The sequence below is a fragment of the Solanum pennellii genome, chromosome 6, assembly GCF_001406875.1.
Source record: "Solanum pennellii chromosome 6, SPENNV200".
NCBI lineage: Eukaryota > Viridiplantae > Streptophyta > Magnoliopsida > Solanales > Solanaceae > Solanum > Solanum pennellii.
The window spans coordinates 53,366,900-53,384,260 of NC_028642.1; the positions used below are offsets into that span (position 1 = coordinate 53,366,900).

Sequence of the window (17,361 nt, forward strand, 5' to 3'; positions counted from 1 at the left end):
TTCCTTTTTTTTTTTAATTTATACCCCTAAGTTAATTTTTTAAAAAATAATTAACAAAAAAGCAGAAGAACAGTTGTCTTATTCTTCCCTATTTCTATCAACCCCACCCCACCCCACCCCAACCCCTATATCCATGCACCAGTGGTTATCTTCTTCCCCACCATTCTAATGATTTCAAAATTCTTAGCGTCAGTGGTTATCTTCTTCCCCCACCATTCTAATAGTTTCAAAATTCTTAGCATTTTGTTTCATTTATAAATTTTTCGGAGAGATTTTTTTCTCCATCTTTCTCTACCTAAAAAACGAGATGAAGTAAAAAGTTATAATTAATAAAAAAGCTGATGAAAAAAAAATTTTGTCGGGTTAAAGATGGAACTGTACAGGGAGGGGAGGGTCGCCATTAATGGAGTTAGAGGGAAATGTATGTTTTGAATTCCAGTTGAAGGCAGGGAAGTGGGTGTTTAAGTTTTACTTTTTCTTTTCATTTTTTTTTACTTTAAAATAATTTTTTATTTTTTTTAATTTATAATATAATGTTTAAATAATTTTTTGGATTAAAAAATAACACATGTCATTATTTAATTAGTCAAATTGACATGTCAGCGCCAGTGTATTTCACACATCCTCTATTTTTTGTTTATTCTCAAAAAAATGTTCAAATGGTTCAAATTCAGAATGGTTGAAGTGTTCAATAGGTAGTACGTCTAGTTGAGGTGTCTAAATGAATAATCCGGACAAGTTTGAGTGGTCGCATATGACTTTGGCCAAAAATTAATGAATGATAGACTTTTATTTTGAAAAAAATATATTGGCAAACAGAAAACATAATGCATTAGTAAGCAGATTTTAACTAAATTAAATGAGCTATATTTGCAAATGATTGGGATTTGTCTATATTTTTATATAGACAAAAATGGATAAACTAAAGAACGTCGTGCTTAATTAATCATTGATTTAAAAATGTGACATTGTTATTATTATTATTCAATATATGAGTAGCATGAACTGGAGAATGTGCCAAAACATGACTATGTTGTATTCAATATTTAATGATCGGATTTGGGAACCTAAGGAGAATTATTTATTAACAAACAGTTTAATATTATATTATACATTTATTTAGATGCAAACTTCTTAATTCTTAATGTTTAATTAGTGGTCAAACTTATTTACCGTTTTATCTTGGACAACTTTCATCCACATAAATTTTTTATTTGTTTTACTTTTTTCTTTTTTCTGTTTTAAAAAGAATGTATATATATTTTTTGTCAAATTCAACTTTATATTACATATTTAAGATTATAAATATAAAAAACATTTTAACATATATTTCATATTAATTTGAATGCCGAATTTTTAAAAAATTATTGAAACTGCACCGAAAAATATAACCTGGTGATGAATGTAGTAATTGAGAACTCAAACGTCTCATTCAAAACTCAACACATTAAATTATTGTCTCATTTATGCCGAGTCTTAAAGGACATAATTTTTAACTTTAAGGAAAAAAAAACAAATATACTCTCGAATTATTATAAATGATAAGGAGGTATTATTCGTCATATTTTTGAGATATTGATATCTTTTTTGTCCAAAAACTTGCGCATATATGTCCTTTACTTTAACGGAAGATTAAATAGGAACACGTGACACAATCTTATCAGTTGATAAATATCAGATCGGATAGATAAGATTATGACACATGTATATCTGTTATTATAAAAGGGTATATATGCTCTAGTGTTTGAAAGACACAACACCAATGTTCCAAAAGTATGATAAAGTATATTTTCATACCATTTATGATAGCTTAGAGGTATATTTATCATTTTTTTCTTACTTTAACGAGAGGCGACAGAACTCTAAGATCATCATTTAATATGAAAGTAGTAGACGTTTTTAAGATCAGAAGATATAAAAATAATTTTTACTATTATAAGCTTCGTATAAGTTAAGACTCGACAGGTATAAAGCCTGCTTTTTTTTTTCCCTCTTGTTTCCTCTTTTTACTACAACTCTTCTTCTTCTTCTCTCCCATTATCTTTGCACAACACCAAGAAACTCGGAAGAAACCGCTGTATTTTGTGGTGGCAACTGGCAAGAAAGAGAGAGAAAAACATATTAGCGTGGAAAGCTGAGATCTTGTGGTGGCAAATCAAGAATCAACACGACAGATTAGGGGAATTCAAAAAAAAAAAAAAAGACAAGGGGGTGTTAGTAGTAGTATATGGGGGGTGGTAGTACATTTGTGGACGGAGTTCGTCGTTTGTTTCATCGTCGTTCAAGTACTACTACTACTATTACTACTATTGTTCATACCAATGCAGAACCGATCTTGAACAATCTTGAAAAACCCATTAAGATTTCAGACTCAAAATACCAAGAAGAAGGAGGAGGAGAGCTTACCATTATTGAAGACTTTGACATTTCGGGTCTTAAGTTTATAAGAGTTCCTAAAAGGGTTGATTTCCCTTTTTCATCTGCCTCATTTCAAATGGATCATCACAGAAAGGTTTGATTTTTCCCTTTTTTTTCGCTTTTTATTGACTTTTTTTTTTTTTGCTTTTTGATGTTGCATGGAGTTGATTAAGTTTGACCATCATTTTACTGCTCAATCTGATGTTGATGTCTGTTTTTCATGTATGTATAAACAAATTGGTTTCCCACCTGAGAATTTGGTTGATATATGTAGAAAATATTGCTAAAAAAGGATGAGGGAAAGTAAAGCTTGCAACTTTACTCATTTTGGATCTTTCTGTCTATTTGCTTATGTCATTGAAATGAAACAGATATTTATTGGTAAGTCACAGTTACTCACCCGCACCTCAAAAGAAAATTTATCTGAACTATCTTTCTTTCCTACCTAAGAATCTTGTAGTCTGTTTGGTCGGAATCCCCTGCTCGTTATTGCCATGCGCTTTTGTCTTGGAGGCAAACAAAAGATGTGTGTGTGTGTTAGATTATAATATTTGCTATCTTCATAATTGCTAATCTAAGGAAAACTGAAGTTCTTGCTACCAATGACGAGTGGGATTTCACTTGGTATCTTGTTGTTGTTGCTACCAATGACCAGTGTTTTGTAGAATCTTGTGTCTGTTAGATTTTATCAAGACCTATGAGACTTGTCTTCTTCCTATGAGGAGGATCATGTTTCAAGCATCAGTTTTTTGGTGTTTTTATTTTTTTCTATATTATTGTGTGTTCATTTCCTTGCACATAAAGTAGCGTTAGACCATTATGCAGATTACTATTATGTGGCATGTTAGTGCCTTATGAACTTTTCAGCTCTATGTAGACTTACATGGGTAAGGAAATGGGAAGATGCAGCTGTATTATACTGCAGATATCAGTCACATTTGTTTTGACTTGAATATTGTTATTCAGAACTCACAGGAGGCAGAGTTCTTCACAGAATATGGAGAGGCAAGCAGATACCAAATTCAGGAAGTTATCGGTAAGGGTAGCTATGGAGTTGTGGCCTCGGCTGTTGATACCAAAACTGGAGAAAGAGTTGCTATCAAGAAGATTAATGATGTGTTTGAGCATGTCTCTGATGCCACTAGAATTTTAAGAGAAATTAAGCTTCTTCGGCTTCTACGGCATCCTGATATCGTAGAAATAAAGCACATCATGTTGCCCCCTTCTCGGCGAGAGTTTAAGGATATATATGTCGTCTTTGAATTGATGGAGTCTGATCTCCACCAGGTTATTAAGGCCAATGATGATCTTACACCTGAGCATTATCAGTTTTTCCTATACCAGCTTATGCGAGGATTAAAATATACTCATACTGGTTTGTTTTTTATACAAGTTGAAACCTTCTCTTTGACATCTCTATGTAATGGAGAAGCTAACTTTTCCTCGGGACCTCTTAACAGCAAACGTTTTCCATCGAGATTTAAAGCCGAAGAATATTCTTGCTAACGCTGACTGTAAATTGAAGATTTGTGACTTTGGGCTTGCTCGTGTATCATTTAATGACACACCCTCAGCTATTTTCTGGACTGTATGTTTGAGCTCTAGAAGGCTTCTCTTTTCTCATTATTTTAGTACTCAAATTTGTGACTGATTTCTGATATACTTGTTGTTTGATGTATTTAAGGACTATGTTGCTACTCGATGGTATCGTGCTCCTGAGCTATGTGGCTCTTTTTTCTCTAAGGTAACTTAGCTTTATCACTGACATCTACAGTTATAATTATTAATTCCATTTGCCAAACATGCAATTATTGCAATGTCACTTAAATTTCGCATAGTTTGTGACAATCAGTATAATGCATTGTGGTCAATTATACTTTTTATACACTCTTTTCTCCGGTATTTTGGTTGTCTGAGAATTTCTTGGTTGTATGTCACTCTGTTTCTGTCTTCAGAGAAGACTGGAACAATTATAGATTGAACAATATTTTTGTTTACATGGTTTTGTGGCTGATACAGAATGAAGTCATATTTCTGTTTTCCCTATAAGTGTCTGCTGGATGCTTATTGACTTATCAGCCTTCAACAATGCCTTCAGAATTTACTCTCAAACTAGTATTGTTTAATTACAAGGTTCATGATCAGGTGATGGATCACTTGACTTCAAATGCTTAGAGGCTGGTGGGAGAGGGAGATGAAGCATGTCTAGGTTTCTATACTATGCACGAAAAGATCAATTTTGACAAGATGTAAAGAACACATCATTGTGAGATTGATTACATCACTCGTTCTCTATATTTGGTACTTCATTTGGCTGGGAGATGTTCAATTGAGGATTCAAATTGTTTATTGTATCCAAGTTCTATCTGTAAAGAGTCATAGTGTCATTAGAAGTGGATGCAAATGGATTGATGAGGAGCTTCTTGTTGGAAAAAGTGATCACCTGCTGGACGATAGTTTTGACTTCAAGAGCTTAACAGTAGATTTTTCTTTAAATTGGATGAAAGATGAGAGTTCCCTGTTTATAGTATCCCAGTATTATGAATATGACCTAGTCAACTTGCAGTTAGGAGAAAGTGGCAAGATTACTAATTCATCTTAACTAATGAAAGTAAAAAGGACTGTCCCGAGCATCAATCTCTCACTCTAGTTCAATGCTCAGTAACTATGTGATGTGAACATGCTGTTCAGCTTTATGTCCTACAACCTATGCTGCTGGGGCTTTTCAAAAATGTCAATGGGTGCGTTCGGATTCTCCAAAAGTAATATATTTTTGGAGAATCTGAGACTGGTGCGCCATCGAAAGTAAAGAGTTAGCCTGCAACTGTGAGTGAACATATGCGGGCTGGTGGCTGTACATGTCAGGTTTTTAATGTTGGAATACAAACATACATATCTTTTTTACGTGGAGGCATAGTATAAATCTCTTGGAACAGAACCTGCTTGTAAGACAGATAGTTAGGGTAGTGCTTCAAGGGGGTTTCCCAATTTCTAGCTCAAGAATTATTTTCTGCCCTTGTGTCCTAAGACTGTTAATGTTCCGAGTATGCAGATATATTTTTTGTGGTCTCAGTGTCTCCACATCATGGAGTGGTATTTCTCCTAAAAAGTTGAGATTGATATTCTGGGAAGTGGACTCAGTGTCTCCACATCATGGAGTGGTATTTTTTGTTGCTTTTTACCTTATCAGAGAACAAAAATTAACTAACGTTCTTTCTTGTAAAGTGATATCTAAACTGTAAAATTTGATGACGTGATTTCACTGCGAAGCAACTATATCTTATAATATATGTTGAGAGTTCACTTGTGTTTTTGACATATCTGTATAGACAGCTTTACTTATCATGTGACATGTACTATCACTGAGAGTTCTCTATTTGCAGTACACTCCTGCTATTGATATTTGGAGCATAGGATGCATATTTGCAGAAATGCTCACTGGAAAACCATTATTTCCTGGAAAGAATGTGGTACATCAATTAGACCTTATGACTGATTTGCTAGGAACACCTCCTCCTGAAACCATTGCAAAGGTTAGTTCTCTCATTGCATACTTCTCTTTCTTTGTTAATGTTCAATCAGATTAACATCTCTTGGAGGATAAGATATCTTCATTAGTTGCTAGTAAGAACATCAGAGAACAAAGGTCAAGACAAAAAGAATAGTTGGTATGAGGTCCTAGTAAATCACGTCTATGTCCCACTCTAGTTATTCCTGTTTTACTAAAGAAATTCTACTGAACTGGCAGATTAGAAATGAAAAGGCAAGAAGATACCTCGGTAACATGCGCAAAAAAACACCTGTTCCATTTGCACAAAAGTTTCCACATGTGGATCCTTTGGCTTTGCGCCTACTTGAACGCATGCTTGCATTTGACCCTAAAGATCGACCATCTGCAGAGGAGGTAATTGTATAAAGTAAAGAAGTTTTTATATTGTTCTATCTACCAAAGAAAATCTTGACTCTGATAATGTGACAAGACTTCATCTCATTATTGGTGTTTTTGGTTTGAAGGCACTGGCTGATCCTTATTTCCGTAGTTTGTCGAATGTGGACCGTGAACCATCTACTCACCCAATATCAAAGCTTGAGTTTGAATTTGAGCGGAGAAAGTTGGCAAAAGAAGATGTTAGAGAGCTCATTTATCGGGAGGTACAGTTTTCTCCATTTTGATGGCTCCCTTTTATGTGGAATGAATTTACTGATTAATTTCTTAACTTGTTCTGAGCAAACAGATTTTAGAATATCATCCTCAGATGCTTCAGGAGTATCTTCGTGGCGGAGATCAGACTAGTGGGTTTATGTACCCAAGGTTAGGAGACACCTAAATCTTGCTCCACATATTTTATGTTCTTTTCTAATAACTTTTTTCTGCCTCATTTCCTTGCATTAAAAGCTGATTGTTTAGTTTAGTTAGAACAACAAATTGCTTGTCTTTTAGTTTCCTTCAGTGGTCGAAAACTGTAATGTATCTTTGGAAGGCATTGACAACTCTTTCCAAAATGGAAGTAACCTCAAGTTAATACTATACTAAAGCATTTTCTTTCCTTCAAGGGCTGCGACAGCTAATTCACAATATATATGTTGTGTTAGTGTGTAATGTATTGTGCATATGTATCTGCTTGACTGCTCCTGCTTTGTGTATATATTGCAATAAATGTTCTGTACTACTCTTTGAGAAATACTTTTTGATGGTCTTCTTTTTGTGTCAATTTAGTGGTGTTGATCGGTTCAAGCGTCAATTTGCACATCTTGAGGAGCATTATGGTAAAGGTGAACGAAGCACTCCACTTCAGAGGCAGCATGCTTCCTTGCCTAGGTGTGAACTCTGTCTATTCTTTTGCTCTGGGTGGTAAAGGTCGTTCTTCAATAATAATCTTCTGAATTAGAAGTCATTTGTCTAGAGAAAATATGGACATTTTAATATTTGTCTGATTCAAGCAGTCCTTATTTTAGTTCCAGTTCTGAGAGACACCAGTCCGATTTAAGCCGTCCTTATTTTTGTGCACTTATTTGATAAATGATTGTTTCTAAACAGAAATGTTTTAGGTTGATGCGATTTACTTTAAAAGCTATGTGTGTTTCCTGAACAAGGATAATTTTGAGTATATAGCAAGTGCTTTAGCAAATCTGATTTTGCGGTTATACACTACAAACTTTAGCCAAGGAATTAACTTGGTCTGTTTTTGAATACTCTCATCTTAGAGAGCGGGTTCCTGCACCTAAAGATGAGACGTCTTCCCAGAACATTGATTTTGAAAAACGAACTTCAGCATCTGTTGCTTCTACTCTAGAGAGCCCACCAGGGAAGTCCGAGAGATCAGAGAACTCAGATGCTAATGTGCAAAATGGACCAAACAAAGCAAACTATAGTGCTCGTAGCTTGCTGAAGAGTGCTAGTATCAGTGCTTCAAAGTGCGTCGTAGTTAAAGGAAGAAATGCTGAGGTAACTTCTACCCCTTCTCTCTTTGTTGAATATCAATGACATTCAATCATTCAACCATGAAAAATTGTTTTCATGTAAAAGGAAAAAAGACTGCCATTCCAATAATGACAACTCAACAGAATGCCTGCTTATGTCCTTGCTTAAAACCAAAATGCCAATTGTTCCTTCTTTTTTTTTTTTGTCATTTTATTGATCTAAAGGGTTGGCATTATATATAATGTTCTGATAGGAAGAGCCAATTAAAGAGCAAAGTGACGGTGTTGATGGTTTAGCTCAAAAACCTGCTGATCGTCATGGCTAATTTATTACCCAGCATAACTCTGTAGATCTGATGAACCAGCCATTGACCCTTTCATCGGGGTAAGATGCTTACATCCCACCCACTTCATGCCCGGGGCTGCCCTTCGGTAGTTTTGACATTCTTGATCATGTACACTCTATTATGTATCTCCTTGTCCTGTAAATCATAAGCTTTTTGTACTACAAATAGTTGAAGTTTACTGCGGCATTTCAGGCAGAATGCCAACTGTTAGGTTTTCAGTTGCTATTTGTACTGTGAATTTTTTATTCACATAGCAGGAAAAGAAAATGTTCTCCAGCTATTTGTGGATGAGATTACATTTTCATATTGATTTGTAAACTATAGTTACTTGTGACAAGTTGAAGTTTGTAATGACTTGAGAAATACAATGCCTAAGATCAATCCCTTGATGGATTGTTCTTTCTTATGAACTTTTGTTCACTTCATTGCGAAAACTCATTTGTTTCGTTGCAGTAAACAACTATGCCTCAGTCCAAGTGGATTTTCAGATGAAGTGGGGTAAATATATGTGATATAGAGGCTTGTGAGGAACTCCAATTATTGGGTTTATTGCTCTCCCAAAAGAGTAAGGACCATGTGATCTGTTTTTTCCTCTTGTGTCATGTCATTTTCATGTTATACGACAAAGGCATTTTTCTTACAAACTTATTAACGCGGTAAACGGAATGCAACTAGTATGAAATTTATGACATTATGGTTGAGAATGGAGTTGCTTTTGGTATAAAGCGTTTTAGTCTGACTTCCAAATGTGAATTTATATTAGAGATTTGAGGTTTTGAAAGATGTCTATTGGCTAGCAAATTAGTGACATAGACATTGGAGGATGTTGAGAAGATATTGATGAATAAGAAAAGTATATATATATCTACCAATTAAATAGCAGGTCATAATCATATTATTATATTACTACACAAAACATCTTGTTTTTTTGTTTCTTCACTTATTTTTTTCATTCCTTTTTTGTGGTTGTTAACTTGTTACATCATATATGTCAAATAGAATAAATCAATTCCCTTTCATGTTTAAAATATTTCATACTAGTATTTGCAAGTTTTAAATTTAACCAACTGCTTTCACTTGCATGTCATTCACATGAATTTGTAAATGATGACCAAATAGTATAAGTAGTTGACACAGTTCCATAGTTGCTTTAAAGCATATTATAATCATACACACATACTAAGCCTTACAAGAGTAACAAACAAACAAACAAACAAACAAACAAACTTTCTCCAACCTGCCATACCCCACATTACTCAGCCATTAGTTTTCTCATTCAGTTTATTCCTTCATTACCTGGACTGGTTCAGAATTTGAAATTTATAAGTTCGAAATTCGGTCTTTCAAATAATGAGTATCGAATACTAGATACAAAATAAAAAAATCTAAGAGTACTGTTGTCACTACTCCCTCATCACCACCACAAACCAGAGGAAAAAAATATAAGCTACCATTTATAATCAATGGCTTCTCACTAAAGTTCCTCAAACTTCCATTCTTTTTTTTAAACACATTATCATTTTCCAACTTCCTTCATTTCTCTAATTATAAGCCATGTCCTTAAACTATTTTTCCTTCTTCTTGTTTACAGTTGTTTACATCACCAATCTAACTGTAATACCTGCCTTTCCGGTTATACCCGAACCCGACCCGACTGAACCCAATCCCCACTCATTCCCCCCAGCCCCTTCATTGCCAGCAACAATCCCTGCTTTCCCAGAACAATCAAACTTCGACAGCTGTTCTCTAGACATACCAGAAGACCTTTACAAAGGGATAAAATCATCCTGCAGGTCCAATGATCATTCGGGTCAAATAAACCCGACTAGTTGCTGCCCGGTTCTCGCAGCATGGCTCTATGCAGCCTACTCGAGAACCGCGCTTCACAGAGCCATTGCAAAGTTCCCACAACACTCAATGTCTGTTGAAATGCCTGTGCTCCCTGATGATTCAGAGACTTGTGTGGATTCTTTTGGAAAGGCTTTGGAAAACAGGGGAATTGAGTTGGTGAAGCCAAATGAGACTTGTGATGTGGTTTACTGTTACTGTGGTATTAGGCTGCATCCACTTAGCTGTCCGGAGAAATTCACGTTGAATTCGAGTGGAGAAATTGTTGGTGGTGAGAGTGTGAAGAGATTAGAGAGAGATTGTTTTAGCAGTAATGGATATGCTGGTATTGCTGGTTGCTCCAAATGCTTGAACACTCTTTATATGGTAAGTCTTGTTATTTAGTAACAGAGTAAATAAGATTTTGTAACATGTTGAAATAGTCTGATACATTTTATGTATATACAATAGACGTTGAATCCTCTCTCTCTTTTTCGTATGATTGCTTCTTTATGTTTTGAATCCTCTCGTTGAAAATCCTGGTTATGCCACTCTTGTAGCGTGTCGATATAGTCTAGGGGTCAATTGTTCAAAGGACTAAAGAAGTTGCTTAATTGTGGAGGGGACTGGAAAGTTGTTTTTTAATTGAATTCTGGCGTGTTTGGGTTGATAATTTAATATATAATATCAATCAACTATACTTCAATCCAAAAAGTAGTTGAGTCAGGATATACTATTTATTTAGGAGATTCATCTTTATTGACTATTTGTATGTTAACATCAAACTTCCATGACACAATTCTCTTTCATAATTTGGATTTAAGAACTGAGGCATGTAGTGTTTACTCTACTACAATATGTTCTAAAACTAATGACCAACAAGTGCTTATGTTCGTCTGCCACACGTTTCTCTATCGGGCATTTTTAAATAGGATACACGTTTATATGCTAACTCTGTGATAAGTTGTGTAATGTGTACACTAGACATAGAATATAGGTGATCAGTAGATATCACCAGCAGTTTGTCTTAGGTAGTTAAACTAGATGAATGAAAGAACTGGTCTGATATAGATGACATTGATGAATGTTACGTAAAGTGATTGTTCACATGGCGATCTCTGACTGATCAGTCGTTTTAAGGTTAGTATCCTACTCATGACCATGTGGAGAGCTCTTCTTCTAATTTTAATGCCTTCTTTAGTTCCTGTGTTGTAGATGAACAAAACTTTATCTTGCAACTTGTTTTTGGAGCTCACAGATGAATAAGAAAAAAAAAAGGCATCAAGTCTCATTGGAAATATTGGAGCCTCATCCACACAATGAACCTTTAGATGGTTCTATATAACAATTAGATATGCAGGAAAGCAATATGCAAAAGTTAAGCTTCGCTAATACTTGGCTGGATCGTCTATGTTAGGTGGGATACGATTCAATTATTTGACAATAATCTTACTTAACCCATATGTTATTATCAGTTCTCTCTTCCTATTAATTTTGCCAGTGAACTTGTAAAGTTCATTTAATCTTGGGATCAACCGTAGCTCATAATTTCTGCTAGGAAGCATGTTAAAGAGGGTATTTTGTCAATAACGATCGAGCATATATGTCTTATTTGAGTTACAAGTGAAATATGTTGCTTATTCTCTAATAAGTTGAAGTTAATCTGCAGCTCAGTGACAGCAGATTGGAAGATACAAGCATAACAAATGATAGAAGTAGCAAAGTGCGGAGCATGGGTTGCCAAATGATGGGCTTAACTTGGCTTCTCAACAAAAATACATCTGGTTACATTCATACAGTTTCTGCTGTTTTAAGGGCTCTAATGATGAGTGAAGACGGTTCGAATCCTCAGTCATGCACACTTAACAGTGACGGCTTGCCACTTGCAGTCGACTCCTCAGAGATCAACGATCAATCTTCTGCAACTTCTCTTCAGGCATCGGTTTATTGTTACCTCCTACTTTTTGTTTTGGCATACATAAACTTCACTGCATAACTCTTTTCAAAATTTTGCTGTAGTTAATCTCCAAAAAGACTTGTTCTTGTGTACTTGCTGATTAAAATGTCACCTAGAGTAAATACATTCCTCTGTATTCATTGATTCAGGTTCGTGAAATTGTAATTACTTTGGTTGTGTGAAACTGTTAGAAAAATGAATGGAGCCTCCATTTGTAAGAGTTGAGACTAACATCGCTACGTCAAAAATGATTTTTAGCGGCAATTAATTTACGAAATAACTTAATTGTCGCTAAAAATATATTTTAATAACATCATTTAACCACTCTTTGTAAATGTCCCAAAGTCTATAGCGATAGTGGATTCAATATCAATTAACTAATGGCGGTAAAAAATTTATCGTTCTTTATTTAATGTGTATGTTTATTGGTGCTAAAAATTATTTTCGATATAGTGCATGCGTACTTATAATTAAGACTAAACATGCATACTTATTAAATAATTGAATTTTAAAAGGGATAGTTTAATATATATCAACAATAAAGTAATTAGTTAACAACAAATATAGTCTTGTTTTATATTAAAAGTCATAAATTATACCATGACGATACAATATATCTTACATATACATGAGTTATAGTACAATATATCTTACATGTATATGAGTTATACACTGCTTATACATGCAAAAAATCGAATGTAGCTTAACTGTACGTATATTCTCCATATACATGAAGAATACTATTCAATCTTGATTAACTAAAAAACACTCCTAAACAGTCCTCAGTTTTAGGTATGAATTCCTCTAGATGTTTCGAGTCTTTTGATATATAGTTCGCTCGAAATGATTCACGACGCTTATGGAATATCAAAATTTTAAATAAAGCCGGCTTTGAAACTTTGAATCTGCTTTTTTGAATATAACTACATAAGGCCGAGAAGTGAAGCAAAATCAAGAACCCCACCAACTACAAATTAGCAAAGGGTATGAACATCCATTTCTTGAAGGAAATCGAGCCATGGATCGTAACAAATGTTTATTATTAAGAGATACTATAGTTAGTAAGTATGTTGCTTGAACTTTTTAAAAATAACGATAGGTACATGTTTGGTTCTTTAAAAATAGTGTTTTTTTGAAGAATCTGATGCATGTGCAACATAACCTTTGGAGAGCCCTAGCTACATAGGTTAATAGTAAAAAATATCTATCTTAGTTGTTCTATCTATCAAAGAAGATGAAGACGCAGGACAAAAAGACACTATTTTTTAAAAAAGAAAAAATGGAGTAACTATTTTAGGTAAATTTTGTTAATTAGGGTAAAAAGATGATAAAGTGAAGTTTGTGAACATCTATTTCTTGATGAAAATCGAGCCATGAATCGTAATAACATGTTTATTACTAAGAGAGATTGTAGTCAGTAACTATATTACTTGGACTCTTTAAAAATGACGATGAGTGCATGTTTGATCCTTTAAAAGTAGTGCCTTTTTGGAGAATACACAGGTGCAACATCAACTTTGAATATCCGAGCTACATAGGCTAATAGTCAGAAATATCTATCTTAGTTTAGTTATTCTATCCATCAAAGAAAATAAGAAGAAGACGCAGGACAAAAAGACACCATTTATTAAAAAAAAGATAAGCGGAATAACTATTTCAAGTAAATTTTGTTAGTTAGACTAAAAAGATGAAAACTAAAATTTATGAGCTGATATTTTACATAATATGTTTGAATAAAATATACACATAAATCATCAAAGTCCTAATTTTTACATAATTTCTCTCTAACAAACTTGCTTTACTCGATAAAAGCCCACAAAAGGTTAAAGCACAATAAGCTAACTGAAAGAGTCTCAACGTCCTCGACTCCTCATTGAGATTCACTTGACAATACGTTTAGTTGTGTGTGACATGATTTTCGAATCATTAGTCTTAGCCCCTAAATTGCAAACAGTGTCAAATTTATGAGATTATAAAGGTGCTAATGGGCCTCAGGAGAATTTGGGTCTTTCATGTATTCAAACAACCCGAAATTCAGTACCCAGACCCGTTTGCCTGCACCCATTAACAACACTCTAAGAAACCCTAAATTTTCTCATATAAATACATCCGCTTAAAACCCTAGAGTTTTCTCTCCATTTTCATCTCCGCCTCTCATTACTCTGCCACCAAAGGTAATTTCACCGACGGCCGCCACCAATCTGAAAAAATGTCGCAAGAATCACTAGTCCTCCGCGGTACCATGAAAGCCCACACTGACTGGGTCACTGCTATTGCAACCCCAATTGACAACTCCGACATGATTGTCACCTCCTCCAGGGATAAGTCCATCATCGTCTGGTCTTTGACTAAAGACGGTTCACAATACGGTGTCCCTCGTCGCCGTCTTACCGGGCATGGCCATTTTGTTGAAGATGTCGTGTTGTCGTCTGATGGCATGTTTGCACTCTCCGGTTCATGGGACGGTGAGCTCCGTTTATGGGATCTTCAAGCTGGAACCACTGCTCGTCGTTTCGTTGGACACACTAAAGATGTTCTCTCTGTTGCATTCTCTGTTGACAACCGTCAGATTGTCTCTGCTTCCCGTGACAAGACCATCAAGCTCTGGAACACACTCGGTGAGTGCAAGTACACAATTCAGGAACAGGATTCACACTCTGATTGGGTTTCTTGTGTCCGTTTTAGTCCAAATAATCTTCAGCCCACTATTGTGTCTGGTTCATGGGATCGCACTGTGAAAATCTGGAATCTCACCAACTGTAAGCTCAGGTCCACTCTCGCGGGACACAGTGGGTATGTAAATACTGTGGCCGTGTCTCCAGATGGTTCCTTGTGTGCTAGCGGAGGGAAAGATGGTGTCATATTGCTATGGGATTTGGCTGAAGGGAAGAAACTGTACTCTCTTGATGCTGGCTCTATTATCCACACCCTCTGCTTTAGCCCGAATAGGTATTGGCTCTGTGCTGCTACTGAATCTAGTATCAAGATTTGGGATTTGGAGAGCAAAAGCATCGTGGTTGATCTTAAAGTTGATCTGAAACAAGAGAGTGAAATGTTCGGAACTGCTGCTACCGATTCCAAAACCAAGGTTTGTTTTATCTTTCAAATATCCCAACGTTAATTCTATTTTATGTCAATCAATACTTCATTGTTGTCAATATCTAATAATCAATCAATTATTATATCAGCCACTTTAGTACTCGTTCAAATACTAAGAAAATGATTTAAAAATGATTTCTAAGGGAACATTTCTATTATGGAAATGATTTCCACTCCATATGGAACTGGTTAGGACTATATAGGATACTTGTAGCTTTTGCTTGTAACTTTTTATTCTGAGTTTTGGTGCCATGAGAAACTTTGTAGTGAAGCATTGCAGGATATGGAACTTTCCAGCCACTTGTTTTTGTTTGTGGTCAGGAAATTGCAGTTGTAAGGCTGTGGAAGTTCAGAATATCCATTTTTTGTATTATCGATGTTCTGATTTTTAAGTTGTTAATGAAAGGCTGGGGAAGTTCAGAGACAGGGTAATAGTCTAATGATATTGCATGTCACATTGAAGTGGTGTGGGTGAAATGATGGCGAATGGTGCTATAAGAATGTGTGACCAAAGGTCAATTTAACAGAGCAGTGGTTAGATCAATATTGTTTTATCAGGTATAGTGTTAGCAAGTCAAGAATTGTGTTGGCAATGTAATAACGAAGTTAAACAGAGTGGGTCTTGTGGCAGACAAGCTTATAATGATTTTGGCATGTCAATCAGAGGTACACAGACGCCCTAGTAAAGAAATGTGGGAGATTGACCCTAATAATAGATAGGAGAGGTAGGATGAAAAATAACACGTGGAGGCGATTAGACATGACATGAAACATGGCCCTAACTAGGAAGGGCAGAACATAGAAGGGTTATGAGGGTTAGGTGGGGGTGGTCTCTTCCCCTCTTCTCTTCATTAGTAGTATTATCTAGTAGTCACATAGTCTCTTATTCTTCAATTTGTATACTAATTGGGGAGCTTCATTTACTTTTTGTCTTTTTATTTTGCTGCCAAATTTTTCTTGCAATCCTACTTTTAAATTTGAGCTAAGAGTCTATCAGAAACAACCTCACTTACCCCACAAAGATGGGTAAGGTTTGTGATCTCTACCCTCTGAGTTGTGAGATTACACTGGTTATGTTGTTATAGTATCGATCGTCTATGTGTAATTTGTCACTTGTGGTGTCGTGTATTTCCTTCTCTTTTTGGTAGATTAAACACTTTTTTGTAATGCTAATTCTACACTGTATCTGCAGTGATATAATTAATATGCCTCTGAATTGTAAAGACGTATTTGCTTTTCAGTTTTCGAGTCTGTAACTATGTATTGGACTGTGCCACTGTTGACCCAGTTACTGTAATGTGATATTTCCATTGCTATGACGTGAATGATGAATCTAAATATAATTGCATGCAGGTCATATACTGCACCAGTTTGAGCTGGAGTGCTGATGGAAGCACACTTTTCAGTGGCTATACAGATGGTCTGATTAGAGTTTGGGGAATTGGACGTTATTAGGGAAGAAGAGGATCGACGGGAGCCATTTGTGGCCAATACTGAATTAAAGTCTTTTAGATTTCGAAGGTTCTCCGTGTTTTTCATTATTATGAGGCCTCAACTGTTTCAATTTTGGATTTCTTATTTTGTTACATTGGATATCTGTCTTGCTATAAATCTAAGTTGTTTTGCTTAATCTTCATGTATTGGAGTTTCTTGCTTGTTCTTTACCTCCATCTTCATCAACTCATCACTTCATATGTCTCTTTTCCTACATCTCCCAGCCTTTATTAACTCGCCAGATGAACTTGCTTGTGTGTTCTTTATTTTTCTCTAAATTTTATCTCTGCATTGTTGCTAAAACTTCATAACAGATTAGATACAGGAGATTGATCAATGAAGTGAAGTGAGTCTGGTAGTATAATATGTCATATATATGAGACATAAAATGAACTCCATTGAGCATCTATTTTCTCAAACGTGATTGATATCAACATTGTGTAAAGTTGGAAAGGTAAGATATCTGTTGATGCAATCATGTAAATGGCAAACTTAAAGTCGCTTTGAGGACCTTCAAAACACAAAAAATAATAAATCAAATGAGAAAAAACTATAGTCGCTTTGAGGATATTTAAAATATGAAAAAAATATAAAAAAAGACAAAATTGATATCAATTTGTAGGGCAAACTTTCACGCTAGATCGATACAAAAAATCAAAATCCTTAGAATTTGCAAAGTTGATGAAAGATATGACTTAACTTACTGATCTAAAAAAATTTATGAGCCAAAAGAAAAAAGCTTTTTAAGTTTAAAAATAGTCCAAAGAAAGAAAATAAAAAATAAAAAAAAATAGTTGG

The 17,361-nt window shown here is 35.0% G+C and overlaps 3 protein-coding genes across 3 annotated transcripts; all 3 read left to right on the top strand.

Annotated features, from left to right (window-relative positions):
• The first annotated feature begins 1,957 nt into the window (after positions 1 to 1,957).
• Positions 1,958 to 8,611, top strand: LOC107021484 (mitogen-activated protein kinase 9). Its single transcript, XM_015222159.2, has 11 exons — positions 1,958 to 2,512; positions 3,385 to 3,793; positions 3,879 to 4,006; positions 4,103 to 4,162; positions 5,802 to 5,951; positions 6,167 to 6,322; positions 6,433 to 6,570; positions 6,654 to 6,730; positions 7,136 to 7,237; positions 7,624 to 7,864; positions 8,094 to 8,611. The coding sequence occupies exons 1-11, from the start codon at positions 2,228 to 2,230 to the stop codon at positions 8,163 to 8,165; spliced, it is 1,818 nt and encodes a 605-aa protein (XP_015077645.1). The 5' UTR covers positions 1,958 to 2,227; the 3' UTR covers positions 8,166 to 8,611.
• Positions 8,612 to 9,256: 645 nt separating this feature from the next.
• LOC107021329 (uncharacterized GPI-anchored protein At4g28100-like) lies at positions 9,257 to 12,190 on the top strand. The gene is made up of 2 exons (XM_015221968.2): positions 9,257 to 10,400; positions 11,683 to 12,190. The coding sequence occupies exons 1-2, from the start codon at positions 9,741 to 9,743 to the stop codon at positions 12,007 to 12,009; spliced, it is 987 nt and encodes a 328-aa protein (XP_015077454.1). The 5' UTR covers positions 9,257 to 9,740; the 3' UTR covers positions 12,010 to 12,190.
• A 1,895-nt stretch (positions 12,191 to 14,085) lies between these two features.
• LOC107023263 (guanine nucleotide-binding protein subunit beta-like protein) lies at positions 14,086 to 16,733 on the top strand. Its single transcript, XM_015223893.2, has 2 exons — positions 14,086 to 15,058; positions 16,423 to 16,733. Exons 1-2 carry the CDS (start codon positions 14,180 to 14,182, stop codon positions 16,522 to 16,524), a joined length of 981 nt encoding a protein of 326 aa, XP_015079379.1. The 5' UTR covers positions 14,086 to 14,179; the 3' UTR covers positions 16,525 to 16,733.
• Positions 16,734 to 17,361: the final 628 nt, after the last annotated feature.